Source organism: Arctopsyche grandis, chromosome 6 (genome assembly GCF_051622035.1).
Source record: "Arctopsyche grandis isolate Sample6627 chromosome 6, ASM5162203v2, whole genome shotgun sequence".
Taxonomy (NCBI): domain Eukaryota; kingdom Metazoa; phylum Arthropoda; class Insecta; order Trichoptera; family Hydropsychidae; genus Arctopsyche; species Arctopsyche grandis.
In genome coordinates, this window is record NC_135360.1 from 3,822,913 (window position 1) to 3,839,514 (window position 16,602).

General features: G+C 33.7%; 1 protein-coding gene across 1 annotated transcript; it reads left to right on the forward strand.

The window, feature by feature from the left end:
* Positions 1-8,761: 8,761 nt before the first annotated feature.
* Positions 8,762-16,602, forward strand: LOC143913835 (UDP-glycosyltransferase UGT5-like). Its single transcript, XM_077433851.1, has 6 exons — positions 8,762-8,843; positions 8,911-9,115; positions 9,198-9,417; positions 11,013-11,232; positions 11,323-11,416; positions 16,396-16,602. Exons 1-6 carry the CDS (start codon positions 8,782-8,784, stop codon positions 16,600-16,602), a joined length of 1,008 nt encoding a protein of 335 aa, XP_077289977.1. The 5' UTR covers positions 8,762-8,781.

Below are 16,602 nucleotides of genomic sequence, written 5' to 3' on the forward strand. Positions count from 1 at the left end.
TACGTCAATAATGTATTTTTATCTGATACAATGTTTCAAATAAGAATATGAAATTTGATTCAATATACCGAAAGCTTGAGTCTTGTGTTTCACTTCCGTAGTGGTAGTTTTGAGTTTCATCTCTTTCTTCATGGTTTGAAAAGATTTTTATATTTTTATAATTAGTGGTTTTATTGTAATTATTTTTTTGAATGAAATTAATTACAAAAAACCTTAAAAATTAAATAAAAAAAAAACCGTAAGACTTTGGACTGAGGTATATGTGGCTCAAAATGTTCTAAATGATATGAGCAATCCTTCAAGAATATCAACTTCAAATATCTACCCTTCAAGACTTTGCAAAATTTGATGTTATAATAATAATATATAAGGGGCGGCAAATATAATTTTGCCTAGGGCGGCGAGAAAGCTGGATCGGGGCTTGTTTACTGGTTATTTAGCGGCATATAATAAGCACATTTGAGTTCGGTCACAAATATTGGTGTAGAAATATAGAACAACTTGTCCTATCCCGAATCAAAATCTATTTCTATTTATCAATAATCGATTTCACAATAATACACAACTCGTACGATGGCATCATCGCGCTCCTATACAAACATACAGAGCCAACCTCGCCTGGATTTATCATTGCTACTCAAGGGTAACGACCCAATTCAACTCGGTTTATAATTACGATCGCGAGCTCGTAGAAGCTTCCAGAAGGATGATTCCATCACTCGATCGTACTCCGAGCAACCTAGAGGCACAGCTGTACACAGACCTGACTTCCATGCCCGTGAAAACTTCCAGAAGTATGATTACTCGGAGAGAAAGGATAACACCGAGCTCACGAAAGCAGGACGACATCATTCAACCAATCCAGAGCAACAGACTCAGACGCCAGATCAGCCAGCCCTTCCGCTGAGGTGGGCAGCTAGCCCACTTCATACATACTATACATATACCTATAATATAATATAATGTACATAAGTATATAGCCCGCGATTATACTTGTAATAAACTTATATACTGTACAATAATAAACGATCCTCTTATAAACTCAACCGACCCACTGGTCAACACCCCTTCCTGCGTCCTAAATTGTCTTCAGAAATAGCATTGTCTACAGAATTAGAAAAAAAACGATATATGTACATATGTACAAGTTCAAAGTAGATGATAGATCTCAACAATGTGTTCCTTGTGATCAGAGAACGGTGACCAAGTTGCTTTTACCCACAAAAAATGGTTCACGATTGTCAATTACTATTGTCGTACAATGCAAGAGAGCAAAAAAATTGACAATAGTGAACCTTTTTTTGTTGGTGAATGCAATTGGCCGCCGATTTATGCTTACAGGGTAATTTTTTATTTACAATCAGAGCCAGCTCGTGGCTTGTGCGAAGTGTAAGGCACACAGGCGACTAAAATATTTCGAAAAATGTTATAAATTTTTCGATGATCGAAAAAAAAAAATCTCATAAGCCGTTCTGTTTTCTCCTTATATGAGAATAATGATTTTAAAATAAGAGTTCATACACATAAAGATACTCCAATTTTGTTGATATCTCATAATTCGAACCGTTTTATCGTTTCTTGTGAAATATGTGGAATCGTAAAATTTGTCGTTGCTTTTATGTGTTTTTGAGAACAATCAGTTACAGCAGTGATACACACAGCACAACTGAAAATGATTTATTTATTTATTTTTATGTGCTTTATTTAAATGTAAATTTATTATCAAGTAAACCTTCATTAATTATAGTCGGTTTTTAGTGCATTTTTTTCTATTACATGATCAGTTAAGCCTTTGAATGCTGACAAACGCCGATCGGAGTTTTTCCAACAAGTCCATGGGCCTGAAATACGCCGATAAGCGTTGTTTTTTTAGTATGTAAAAAATAAACATGAATGGCATTGAAAAAAATGCATTGAACATGGGTCGTGTAATCCGTGTTTATAAAGACTGGTTTACACCGGAATTTCTGAATTAATAACCATAGCAGAATTTCCCAATGGAAATCCCCAACTGCTATTAGTATTTTTAATTGTAGTTTGGCAATTAGATTGTGAGCGTTACATTTAAACAACAATGAAGAAGATGGAACTAGTTTTGGAAAAATACATTAATTAATAGACTTCTTTCGTTTAGTTTATATTGTTGCGAGATATATTGGAGATTCTAAATTCACCTTTACAAAACTCGGAATCCATGGCAGTAGTTATCTAGGGTAGTGATTTAGGGTTTGTTTGGATTAGCCACAATTTTTACACCTGCTATCTATTGGGTTTCTAAATAATTCTTGTTGGAAATTTTTTCAAAATTTTCAGCGTGGCTTTAAACAGAAAAGACGTCCGAGCTCAAAGGGCTAATGTTAAAAAAATATGCATACACCGCATACCCCCGAGTCATATTTTATTTTATTTTATTTTATTGTCACAATCAATACACACTCGCCATTACAGATTTGCTCCAATGCGACGGGTGTACGTTAATGAAATACATAAACAATCAGAAATCAGAAATACAGTAATACATACATATAGAATCAGAATATATAGAATATAACAATTAATCAGAAATAATAATCATAGTGACATATATGGATTTCAGATTACTGTGTATAATTAATACAAATTATACTACTGTGTATAATTAATACAAATTATACATATTACTGTATATTATATTATTATTAGTATATTATATTACTGTGTATAATTAATACAAATTATACACAGGCAGATTTTTGTGACAACAGGATTAGATTTTTTAATACCAATTTTCAGGAACCGTTTCAGCAATGATCAGATAAAATTGGCAAACTCTGATAGAGAAACGATCGATTTGGAGTCACAAAACCCCCAAATCTAACCAGCAGTGGCGAGGACACGAACCTATGACCTCAGTGATGCTAAATATATACGCTATCACTAAGCCAAACTGCTGGCTGTATGTATGTAGTAGTATAGGCTGTATGTATATAATGTATAGTTTAATCAAAATATATACTAGGATGAACAAAATAATTTCTGAAAGTATGATGATTCAATTTATAAGTATTTTAAATATATTTGTGAATTGTATAAATGATAATCGTCATTACAAAATTCTAATAAAATAGAATATCAATGATTTATTTATTTATATATTTATTTATATATATTTTAGCTATCAAGCTAATTTAAAAATACATCTTAATTATTATACTTAACTCTAAAATTTATAATTAACTTATATTAAAAGTGTCGTTCGTGTCGTGATCGTGTACAGACGTTGATTACGTGTGTGGCGATTTGGACAACGAAATTGTAACAATTAAAAAATTAAAAATAAATTTGTAATATATAATTATGTGTACGTTCTAAGTGTATAATAATGGCATCAGAACGCATAAGTGAAGTAATAACAATTGAAAAAAAAATTATGGACATTTTGACCACAAAAACTAACAGTATATCAAATGACAATAAGACATTTTTAATTACATCAGTAAAAAAATTAGTTGAATATATTTGTGAAAATGAAAATAATGATAAGGAACAATTTTTGGATGTAATATGTGAATTAAGAAGTGAATTTAAAAATTTGAAAAACAATATACAAAAAGACATAAATATAATAAAAACCAACAGTGAATTAAACATTTTAAAAAGTGTAAATAAGAGTGAAAATAGTATAAGTTATGCAAATGCACTTAAGAAGAATAATAAAGACATAACAATAATTGTTCCGAAAAAAATCCAAGAAACGGACAAAACAAAGGAAGAATGCAAGAGTTTAATAAAACCCAAGGAACTAAAAATAGGAATACAAGGGGTTAAAAAAATCGGTAAAGGGGGCATTGCTGTAACGTGTAACAGTGCACAGGATAGTATTAAATTAATAAAAGAAGTAGAAAATAAATTAGGGGAGAATTATAATGTTAAAAGAGGGGAATTAAAAAATCCCAAAATTAAAATTATAGATATGTCGGAGGAACTTACAAGTGAACAGTTGGCTGAGTGTTTGATGAATCAAAATCAAGAAGTTATAAATGATGGTGAACTGAAGGTGTTAAAAATATGGAAAAGTAGAAAAAATAATAAATATAATGCGATAGTGGAAGTAGATTGCAATACATTTAAAAGATTTATTGAAGATGGAAAAGTAAATATAAATTGGGATAGATGTAGGGTTTTTGAAGAAATTAATATTCTAAGATGTCTAAATTGTTACGGATTTAATCACAAAGCGGTGGATTGTAGAAACAAGGTGACATGTGCGAAATGTGGAGAAGAAGGGCACAAAAGCGAGGGATGTAACAATAAAATAATAAAATGTAATAATTGCTTTAAAAGTAATAATAAATTAAAATTAAATTTGAACACAAATCACGGACCGTTGGACACTAAGTGCAGTGTATATAAAAGAAATATAGAATTAATGAGAAATAGAATTAAGTATAATAATATATAGCAACCACCAAAAGGTATCGGTATAAATGTACAAAGTTTTTTTGCTCACAAGGATGAGGTTTGGAGTTTAACTGTAAGTCAAAAACCATTATTTATAGGTTTAAGTGAAACGCATGTAACTAGTGATTTTGAAGATTTTGAGCTGAATATAGATGGATATTGTGTTTTGAGATGTGACTCTAATTCTAGACATACGGGTGGGGTACTATTGTATTTAAGGGATGATTTAAGTTACGGTAATGTAATAGTTAATAAGGTTGATGGTGAGTTTTGGACAATTGGTGTGGATCTGCTTGTGAATGGAGTTACTGTGTTTTTGCTAGTAATTTACCGCTCTCCGAATGGTAGAAGTGGAAGATTTCTTAAATTTTTAGAAGAATTGAGTGAAAGAAGTATAGATGTGAGTAAAAATATAATTATGTTTGGGGACTGGAATTTTAATTGGTTACAGACAGAAGAATTTTATGTAAAAAAGTTGAGAAATTGGGTAAATGAATTGGGTTTTAAACAAAAAGTGACGGAAGCAACGAGAGTGAATAATTTATCAAGCTCTCTCATTGATTTGGTTATAACAAATATAATGGATCTGCGGTGTGAGGTGAAAGATGTACCGAAAATAGGAGACCATTCTATTGTCAACATGTTTTTGGGACAGCGGTTTAGTAACGGAGGACTTAAAAATATGCAGGTGACTGAAAGAGAAAACATTGATTATCAATTGATGAATGAATTGTTAAAGGAGTGTGTATGGGGAAAGGATGGTGATAGTGTGAATGAAATGTGGGAGATAATGTATCGTAATATAACATATTCTAAAAGTAAATGCGTAAAAACCACAAGAATCATGCATAAGCATAAGCTGAAACCTTGGTTTACCAAGGAAGTAAAGGAAAGCTTAGTTGATAAGAATGTTAGTTATAAAAGATATAAAATTATTAAGGCTATGGATGGAATCCAATTAGAAAAGGCTTGGTTAGAGTATAAAAGAAAGAGGAATAAATGTGTGAATGTTTTACGTAATGCGAAGAGGGATTGGCATGAAAGAAATATTGATGGTGCAAAAAAAGATCCCACAAAAATGTGGCGAATAATTAAAACTTTGATTTCCGGGGGAAAAAATGTTTCTTTGAATGAATTAGAAGTCGAGGGAGTAGTATATAATGATAAAGAGGATATGGTTGAAAGATTGAATGAGTTTTACATCAATAGTGTGAATGATATAGTTAATTCAATACAAACAAGGCATAATAGTGTGAATGATGATATTAATTTGGGTTTAAATAAGTTTGAAAGGTTTAAATTAGTGGAAATGGAGGGATTAAATGGTGTATTGAAGGGCATGAAATCAGTTTCTAGTATGGATGGATTGACTCTAGATATTTTAATCAACACTTGGGACATGGTTGGACCTCAGTTACTGAAATTAATAAATGAATCGTTAGAAGTGGGATCCGTCCCGGATGCATGGAAGGTGTCTACTATTGTACCGGTACCAAAGGTTACGGGCACACATAAAGCCAGTGAAATGAGGCCCATCAATATGTTACCAATTGTTGAGAAGATGCTGGAGGAAATCGTTATGATTCAATTGAAAGAGTTCATTAGTATAAATGATTGTTTGGTTGTGGAACAGTCTGGATTTAGAGTGAAACATTCAACAGAAACCGCTATCCAATTGGTGGTTTCTGATTGGATGGAGACGATGGATGAATCTAGCATGGTTGTTGGAGCAGTTTTTCTAGATTTTAAGCGAGCGTTCGAGACAGTAGATAGGAATATTTTATTACAAAAATTATATAAGTTAGGAATAAATGGTATAGTATTAAAGTGGCTTCAATCATACTTAAATAATAGAAGGCAAAGAGTAAGAATTGATAAGGTGTTATCCTCTGAATTTGTAACACCTCATGGAGTGCCGCAAGGGTCCAAATTGGGACCCTTATTATTTATATTATATATAAACGATATTGTTAAGGTAATTAAGATGTGTAAAATACATTTGTTTGCAGATGATACATTGATATATATAATTGGAAAGAATGTTGATGTAATGTCTGAGATTTTAAATATAGAATTAAATTATGTGAATGACTGGTTGTGTGAAAATAAATTAAAGTTGAATGTGAATAAAACAAAAATGATGTGGTTGAATGGTAAAAATAAAAATATATTGAATGAAATTAGAATTGATGATAAGTTAATTGAAAAAGTTGAAAATATAAAATACTTAGGTGTATACATAGATTCAGGACTAAATTTTAAAATGCACGCTGACTATATAATAAAAAAAATGGCTAGAAAAGTTGGTGTATTATGTAGATTAAGAAATATTTTAAGTAAAAAAAGTAAAATTTTAGTGTTTAATTCAATTGTCTTGCCACATGTGGTTTATTGTGCCACTGTGCTTAATTTGTTTAGTGGCCAAGATTTAGAAAAAATGCAAAAAATACAGAATAAAGCTATGAGAGCTATTTTGAATGTGAGTAGATTTAAGAGTATTGGAAGTATGTTAGATGAATTAGGATGGATGAGTATTAGAATTAGTCTAAATATTAGTACATTGTCTTTTGTTTATAAGTTAGATCATAAGTTATTACCTAAGTATTTTGATGATTATATAATAAGGAATAGAGATAAACATAGTTTTTATACTAGAAATAAGGACAAACTAGTTGTAAGTAGAGTAAGAAAGAATAAGACGGCTGGGGGTGTTTTTCACAGGGGTGTGCTCATGTATAATGCCCTCCCTGAGTGCGTCAGGTCTGCTAAAAACATGGATGCATTCCTGCGAGGTGCGAAGAGACACCTCTGTGAGGGACAGTACATATAAGTTAATTATAAATTTTAGAGTTAAGTATAATAATTAAGATGTATTTTTTTTTAAATTAGCTTGATAGCTAAAATATATATAAATAAATAAAATAAATATGTACTGTCCCTCACAGAGGTGTCTCTTCGCACCTCGCAGGAATGCATCCATGTTTTTAGCAGACCTGACGCACTCAGGGAGGGCATTATACATGAGCACACCCCTGTGAAAAACACCCCCAGCCGTCTTATTCTTTCTTACTCTACTTACAACTAGTTTGTCCTTATTTCTAGTATAAAAACTATGTTTATCTCTATTCCTTATTATATAATCATTGTCTGATTGTCCGAGCCGAAAGCCCTCTTGGCCGTTGGTTGTCTTCTTACGGCTTCGGCTTTTTTTTCCCTCTTTTACACCGACCATCTGTCAGTCGCTCTAGATTCTCCCGTGGGTCCGGCGCCCGGTGATCCCGGCGCGGACCGCCAGATGCAGCGTCCCTCGTAAAAGCCAGCCTCGAACTAAGCCCCGAACTCTGGCCCCGTGATCCGCCCAAGTCTGATCACGGCGAGCGCTCATTGGCATAATAGAAGCCCTCCGAGGAGTATGGCTTCTTCCATAGTCGTGCCTCACCGACTATGTCTACCGACTATGCTCGACCACGTGTTCGACCCAAGCCTCGAACACGGCGAGTTCTCAGACGCCCGCTAGCCGCCGACCGAGAAGGTCTTGGTGTGGCTGGTCTACCCTGCCTGACCAGCCAGCCTACTCAATCCACAGCCCCCGCCATAAAGGGGCAGAGGCGTCGAGCAACTCCCCGGCTCGGCCATCAACTCATCAATAAAAACGAGATCATAACCGTTACTCTTTTGTATAATTCCCCCACTCCGCACCGTTCCAGAGCAAGCTGATCGAGACGACGACACATACACAGCCACTGGTCACCCATACATACGCATACACATTACAGCCCCTGCAGCTATCATTCAATGATAATGTAGCGTAAAGATCGTGGCTCGTCAATCACTGGTTTACTAACTCTGATCACCTGATTCCGCGTTTGTTCCAAAAGGGCCTCGACATATAAAGAGCCATAAACTACAACCAAGAAGGTCCCAGTGACCCATCGACCAATGATCTCTCTGTGCGGGAGTACCTACGGGTATAAATATTGGGCAATTTTGGACCGTATGTCATTAGGAACCGGCGGGCCGACCGGTAAACAACAATAAACTACCCCTACTATACTACAACTGCGTCTTTCATTCCGATCTCAGAAACCACTCTACACGTCTACGCTACACATAAATGTATGCTAACAATATGTCAAAACTTTGATAAACTATTTGAAAATTATTGTTCAGTCTCATTACAAATCACTTATGTATCACTTGTGAGTTGTGATATGCTTTATAGCTTTAACGATAAAATAATAGTACATGTATTGTTTGAATTCATTCACTTCACTTGATCAACCTACTTTTCTCTCACTGTATATGATCATCTGTTTATATTTTACAACTTTTACAAGCAATATGAACTTATGGCAAAGAGTTGCAAATGTGGCAATGAACATTATTCAGGAAATCATGGGACAGTAAGTCAAAAAACTAATAGTATATTCTTTTACTGCAATATTTGCATTGTTGTTTTAATTTTTTAAGATTCATCATGCATCCATTACAAAAGTCTCTCTACGAAGATTACTTCCCCGAAGAATCCAAGAGATTATCGTTTAATGATTTGACGAAACGCATATCATTATTGTTGGCCAACAGTCATCCATCTATCGGTGTTGCTCGACCTCTTTTACCAAACACTATAGAAATCGGTGGTTACCATATAAAAGATCCTGAACCATTACCTGATGTAGCCTATATTACATGTTATTGATTTAATTTAGTATGTAAAATTTAACGCTGTAAAAACATAAATTGTATTGAATTTTCAGGATCTGAAAACAATATTGGATTCAGCCAAAGATGGCGTAGTTTATTTCAGTATGGGCAGTAATTTGAAGAGCAGTCAAATGAGTCCGGAATTGAAAGCGATAATACTCAAAGCACTAGGCAATTTAAAACAAACTGTCTTGTGGAAATATGAAGAAGACTTACCCGGCAAACCTAAAAATGTCGTCATCAGAAAATGGATGCCCCAAACTGGGATCTTAGGTATATAATTAACTACTAAGGCCTATTGCGCACCGGCCGGTTGCGCATCGACCGGCCGACGGGCGACCGGTCATCGACGACTATAATTTATACAGTCTTAGATGGTAATTTAGATGTAATTTCTTAACAGTCTTAGATGGTAATTTAGATGTAATTTCTTAACAGTCTTAGATGGTAATTTTGATGTAATTTCTTAACAGTCTTAGATGGTAATTTAGATGTAATTTCTTACAAGTCTTAGATGTAATTTATACAGTCTTAGATGGGTGTATACGCACTAAGGGCCGGGCCGCACCGTGCAACTTTGTCGGCCAATTAGTTGCGCGACATGAAAAAAGGTATGGAAATGTGTGCGACAAACAAGTTGACGGGTGTAGCATGTCTAACGTGACCATTTATTTTTATCCTCAAAAGGGGACATCTGCCAATTTTTAAACACTTGTTTTTTCTTAATTTTTATTTATTAATGAAAAGAACAGGAATGGACACGTGAAAATAAATAATTTATGTAGGAAATAAATAAGGAGATCCACGCACAGCCAGTGTTCCTTCCAGAATGATCTGATATGGCCTAAGTACCTGCTTATAAAGGGCAGTTCGCTCACTGCATCTTCCACGCATCTTCTCCATTGTTTAGGTCTCAGGCACGCAGTCTCACGCTTTCGCGTTCTCAGTTCTGAGAACTCTAGCGGGAAGTGACCGAATGCCGTTACCGACCACTTAGTCGATTCGGGGTCTCCATTGTTAGCCCCCGACGGGGGATAATCATCGAATTCAATTAATCGGCGGCTCCTCTTTGCCTACGCTACAGTATTTTTGGTGTTGATTTCAAATAATAATGAAATTCTTAAAGATTTCTTTAAATTTACTTTGGTAATTAGCATTGATTTAAAAAGGGCAACTTGCAACTGTGTTTCGCTTGTCCACAACTTATTCATAAGATAAAAGACCCTTTCTATGGATGCATTCGTGCCGGGCAGGCATACAAATTGTTACCATAGGTTGTTCCCTTTTCGAAAACGATACATTTCGACGTTCCAAAGCTGTGCTTGGGAGACAGACTACCTAAAAACGGGACGGTCCCGTTCAAAACGGGACGTATGGTCACGTTGAGCATGTCCCATCTGCCTGCATGCATTGGTATGGTTGCCCTCAACCAAGTCACTCGCAAGTCGCACGGTACGGCCCGGCCCTAAGTCACCGCCGGTCCTAAGGGCCGGGCCGCACCGCTCAACTCGCGAACAACTTGGTTGAGGGCGACCAGACCATTGCATGCAGGTAGATGGGACATGTCGCACTCGTCAACTTGTTTGTCGCACACATTTCCATACATTTTTTCGTGTCGCGCAACAAGTCGGCCGACAAAGTTGCACGGTGCGGCCCGGCCCTAAGTCGCCGGTGGCCAGCGAGTCGCTGTGTCAGCAGCAACGCACATATGACCCATTGGAAATGTTCACAAAGTGAGCGATTTTGACGGTATAAATTAGTCGACGAAGACCGGTCACCCGTCAACCGGTCGACAGTGCTCAATAGGCCTAAATCAAACAAATAAGATTGAGCTGCCAATAATCAAAAGCATTATGTTACATTAACAGCACATCGAAACTTGAAACTGTTTATAAGTCAAGCAGGGTTATTGAGTTGTATTGAAGCAACTCACTTCGGTGTACCTTTGCTGGTAATACCTTTATTTGGCGATCAACCCATTAATGCAAAAGCTATGGAAAGCCGAGGACATGGGCTCATATTGGAATATTTTAACATAACCGATGTTTCATTCAAATGGGCACTGAACGAAGCTCTTCAAAATCCAAAGTAGTCAACATACATAACTTTGCATCTACGGGTAGTACTTCACTTACATTAAGATCAGACATTTGTATAGACCATGTACATATGTTTCAGATATGCTGAAACAGCCAAACAAATGCAGCAGCTGTACCACGATAGGCCAATCAAACCGAGAGATTTGCTTGTGTTCTACGTGGAGCATGTAGTTATGGGGGGACGCGACAATTGGTGCAAGGCCAAAATGTTCAACGACAAAATGTACCCGAAAATTAGTGCACTGACAAAATGTACCCGCGACAAAATGTACCCGCGACAAAATGTACCCGCGACAAAATGTACCCGCGACAAAATGTTCAAAAATGTTCAAAATGTTCAAAAATCCTAAATTATCCTATTTTAATGGCAAAAGTAACTTTTTATTGTATTATATTTATCGATGTATATGGTACTTTTTATCGTATAGATCGCGGATGTTATTAAATTATTATAAATTAAAGGTGTTCTCAACCGTACCAACATATACTTATTTAAATTGAACAATTACATTTTAAGCGAATGTCATTGTGACTCATTGAATATCATTTTAAGATGTCATTGAATTAGTATAAATGTCAGGGGTTCTCAACCGTATCCAATATTTACGTATTTAAATTGAAAAAAAAAACTTTCCGAGCGTATGAACTGCAGATTACATTGCATTAGTTTATATGGCAGGGCTTCTCAACCGTCTCCAAAATTTACTTTATTTCAAATGAATAATTTACTTTTTATCGTACACATCGCGGGCGTAATTAAATTAGTATAAATGACAGGGGTTCTCAACCGTATCCAATATTTACGTATTTAAATTGAAAAAAAAAACTTTTCGAGCGTATGAACTCCAGATTACATTGCATTAGTTTATATGGCAGGGCTTCTCAACCGTCTCCAAAATTTTCTTTATTTCAAATGAATAATTTAGTTTTTAAGCGTATGTCATTGAATTAGTTTAACACCGAAGACCTCTGTGAGGGACAGTACATATAAGATAATTATAAATTTTAGAGTTAAGTAATTTTAAAATTAGCTTGATAGCTAAGATAATATATAAATAAATAAACGTTGATCGCCACGTTTTATTTTGATAAAACAGTTCCCAGCCAGCGGTCACGTGTACTTCGAGTTTTAACATTGAATGTGACCTTTACGGCGTCTCTAAATCAAATTCACATAATTTTTTTCCAAAATTTTGTTTAAAAATGCAATTATTTTATTTCTTCTGCAAATAAGTCTTCTAGTGTACATTCGCAAGCTATATGTAAAATGAAAGTTTTTTTTAAACTTAATATTTCATTATACAATATCAAATATTAATTTAGATAAATTTAATGTATTATTTTACAATCAAGTCTCGAATTACGACTATTAGGATTTATGATGGAGAGATTTTACTTAGTGTTTAACAAAAAACAAATGTATGAATCGGACATTGTATTGGAGAAAAAAGGAGGTATGTAAAAAAGGCAGACATTAGAAATTTACAATAGTCAACCTTTTTTTTTTGGGCAACGGGTTCCTTAATCCCCAGCTAAAATTATTTTTACATACCTCCTTTATGTTTCACATTAATATTGCATCATTTACAACTAACTATTATGCGTAAGAGTTGCATACAAAATTTCATTTTGACATGTAAAAGACACACGATTGATGTAAAATGCAATTAAAATGTAAATGTAAAAAAAATCACGCGCGTTGAATAGAGATGGCAAAACAATAATATATTTTGAAATTAGTTCTATGATTGACAGATGAATTGTCTACACAAATGGACGAAAATATGTAAAAAGACAAATGGGTTATAAAATTTTACTACCCTCATGTTAGAGGCTATTGAATGCATTTTTTTCTTTGCGTAAAACCCTAGGACAATAGGCAAATGGTGGGTTCGAAATCTCTTCAATGTCCTCTTCAACTTCGGTTTGTAGCATTAGAATAATAATTTTTAGCTATTCACAGTTGATAAGCTCGATCACATTTATTATAGAAAAATATACATATATCTATGTAATAAATTTATAATTTCTCTGGTATTATAAAGTTCTAATAAGGTTATCAAGTTAACAATACTTGTTCACCATCCCACCGCAAAATGCCTATGTTGAACGTGTGTTCTCATTAATTACATAAAGCTCACTGACAGATGAGCGCAATTCGCATTATATTGACACAGTGAAAAGCGTGTTATAAAAAAGTGTATGTATTATAAAATGTCGTGCATTGAACTATATAATTATATAAAAGGGGAAAAAGAGCTGCTCCAAAAAACGAAAACATGAAGTCGCCCAATTCAAAGAAGAGTAAAGGCGAGAGAAGAACGTATGAATTAAAATGTTAAGGTAAGGTTCTATTTTGTTTTATTAAATTGAATCGCCTATTAATCTATATTGTTTGATTTTAGATTGGGTACAGATGCATTGTTTTAAAAGATTGCACAATTTTTTATAACAAAGCTATGAATTTCGAGTGTATAAAGCTATGAAAGCTATGAGTGTTTTTTTTTTTTGGGGGGGGAAGTCCCCTTCGGTGGTCCGACAATTATGGCAACCCTAAGATACGTACGTACATAAAAAGTAGTAATTAGTCACAGTCAGGAAAATGCAATTAAATTTAAAATGGTGTTGGCTTTAGCATTCGTTCCTCCAGAAAATGTAGTCGAAAGCTGGGAGGAACTCCTCCAAATTCTCAACCCTTGGCTATTGGAACAAGAGCGAGAAATCCAACAAAGGTCGATGATTTCCTCATTTATTTTGAGGTAAATTATATTGGGAAAATCATAGCGAATGTAAGGCGTGAACCTCGGGTAGCTTCCATAGACATATGGAATGTTCGAGACCGAATAATACATAATTATGGAAAAACAGATAACGAAGTGGAAGGCTTCCATATGAAAGTTGGCTATACAATTGGAGCCCAATTTCCAAACCTCTGGAAATTTTTGAAAGCCCTTCAAGGTCTCCAAGCCGAGACCGAGAAGTTAGTAGAAGAACTAAACTCCGGAGTTATGGGAAGACAACAGCGGCCGAAATACGTACAATTGGCAGAGAGGATAAAAACCGTCACAGCCAATTGGGCTAATCGACAAAGTTTGGAGACATACCTAAGAAGAATATCGTATAATTTTTAAACACGTTAGTTTTTATTCTAAAATATTATTTCGTTAAAATTTTGTATATAAAATAATATATAACATTCATTTTCAGGTGCGTACACAGGATATTTTTCTCGCAGCAGTCAAGTCAAGGGCGAACAGGGTTCTAGTTTATATATCTAGTCACATACTTATGTATATTATATTTAGTTATTAATTTTAAATCCTTGTATTTTAAAACTAAACTAAACTTATTTAATATGAAAAATATTAAATTCCTTTTAATGTACATATGTATGTATGTATCTACATTATTTAAATACTGTCATACCATTTTTTAATCTTACTAATTATGGATTTTTTAATATTATATACAATATTTTTATTTCCTTTTAGTACATTTTTTGTATCTTTTTTTTATAAAAGCTTCCTCTTATTATCGATATTCCATCAAATGCACAACTTTTTGCTTATTTATTTCTTATTATTTAAGAATGTATAAATTAAGTCATAATATACTCAAATTTTTTAAATGACATCAATATTTTTTATGCAGCGGTAGCTGTTGATAAGCAATTATATTATAACTAAATTTGTCACTGATGTTAGGTATTTTAAATTTTTAATTTAACAATTATTGTTTTAATCTGAAAATTGATAAATTTTGTTTTTTAATGTTTTAAATTTAATGACATGTGCATTTCAACAGTTCGAACTATGATGATTCCATTATTTGAGAGCAGATCACTTTTAATCTTACAATTAATGATGTATTATTTTAATTGAATATTGTTTATTTATTAAAATAAATATTATTACAAAATTAAGTAATAAATTTAAAAATGATTTTAAAAATACATGTCAAATGATGATCTTTTTTCTTTATCTATTTTGTATGCTCATATTATGTTTAAATGATTTTTGTTTTGTTTTCAACTGAATACAACTTATTTCATATGAAGAAAAGATTTGTAATTTTGGCTTTTATTTATTTATTTTCATTATAAGATTTTATATTACGGTTGAGAAGCCCTGCCATATAAACTAATGCAATGTAATCTGCAGTTCATACGCTCAGAAAGTTTTTTTTTTTCAATTTAAATACGTAAATATTGGATACGGTTGAGAACCCCTGTCATTTATACTAATTTAATAACGCCCGCGATGTGTACGATAAAAAGTAAATTATTCATTTGAAATAAATAAAATTTTGGAGACGGTTGAGAAGCCCTGCCATATAAACTAATGCAATGTAATCTGGAGTTCATACGCTCGGAAAGTTTTTTTTTTCAATTTAAATACGTAAATATTGGATACGGTTGAGAACCCCTGTCATTTATACTAATTTAATAACGCCCGCGATGTGTACGATAAAAAGTAAATTATTCATTTGAAATAAATAAAATTTTGGAGACGGTTGAGAAGCCCTGCCATATAAACTAATGCAATGTAATCTGGAGTTCATACGCTCGGAAAGTTTTTTTTTTCAATTTAAATACGTAAATATTGGATACGGTTGAGAACCCCTGTCATTTATACTAATTTAATAACGCCCGCGATGTGTACGATAAAAAGTAAATTATTCATTTGAAATAAAGAAAATTTTGGAGACGGTTGAGAAGCCCTGCCATATACACTAATGCAATGTAATCTGGAGTTCATACGCTCGGAAAGTTTTTTTTTTCAATTTAAATACGTAAATATTGGATACGGTTGAGAACCCCTGTCATTTATACTAATTTAATAACGCCCGCGATGTGTACGATAAAAAGTAAATTATTCATTTGAAATAAAGTAAATTTTGGAGACGGTTGAGAAGCCCTGCCATATAAACTAATGCAATGTAATCTGGAGTTCATACGCTCGGAAAGTTTTTTTTTTCAATTTAAATACGTAAATATTGGATACGGTTGAACATTTTGAACATTTTTGAACATTTTGTCGCTTAAACATTTTGTCGCGGGTACATTTTGTCGCGGGTACATTTTGTCAGTGCACTAATTTTCGGGTACATTTTGTCGTTGAACATTTTGGACTTGCACCAATTGTCGTGTAACCGAACTAAAGGGGCACATCATCTGTCTCCACCGCATTTGAGTAGATGCTCTCAACTTTTGTTAGACGTTATGGCTATTATTTTGACACCAATAATCATCATTGGAGCATTATTTTCATACGTGCTTTGGAAATGCTGCCATCGTCAAAAGAAACAAAAAATTGAAGAGAAAAATATAAAATCTAATAAAAAACACAAAAAGCATTAA

Coding starts and splice junctions, on each gene's coding strand:
- LOC143913835 (XM_077433851.1), top strand. CDS start 8,782: ATGAACTTATGGCAAAGAGTTGCAAATGTGGCAATGAACATTATTCAG. Junction 9,116..9,197: donor ATCCTGAACCATTACCTGAT/GTAGCCTATATT, acceptor TTGAATTTTCAG/GATCTGAAAACAATATTGGA. Junction 9,418..11,012: donor GCCCCAAACTGGGATCTTAG/GTATATAATTAA, acceptor TTACATTAACAG/CACATCGAAACTTGAAACTG.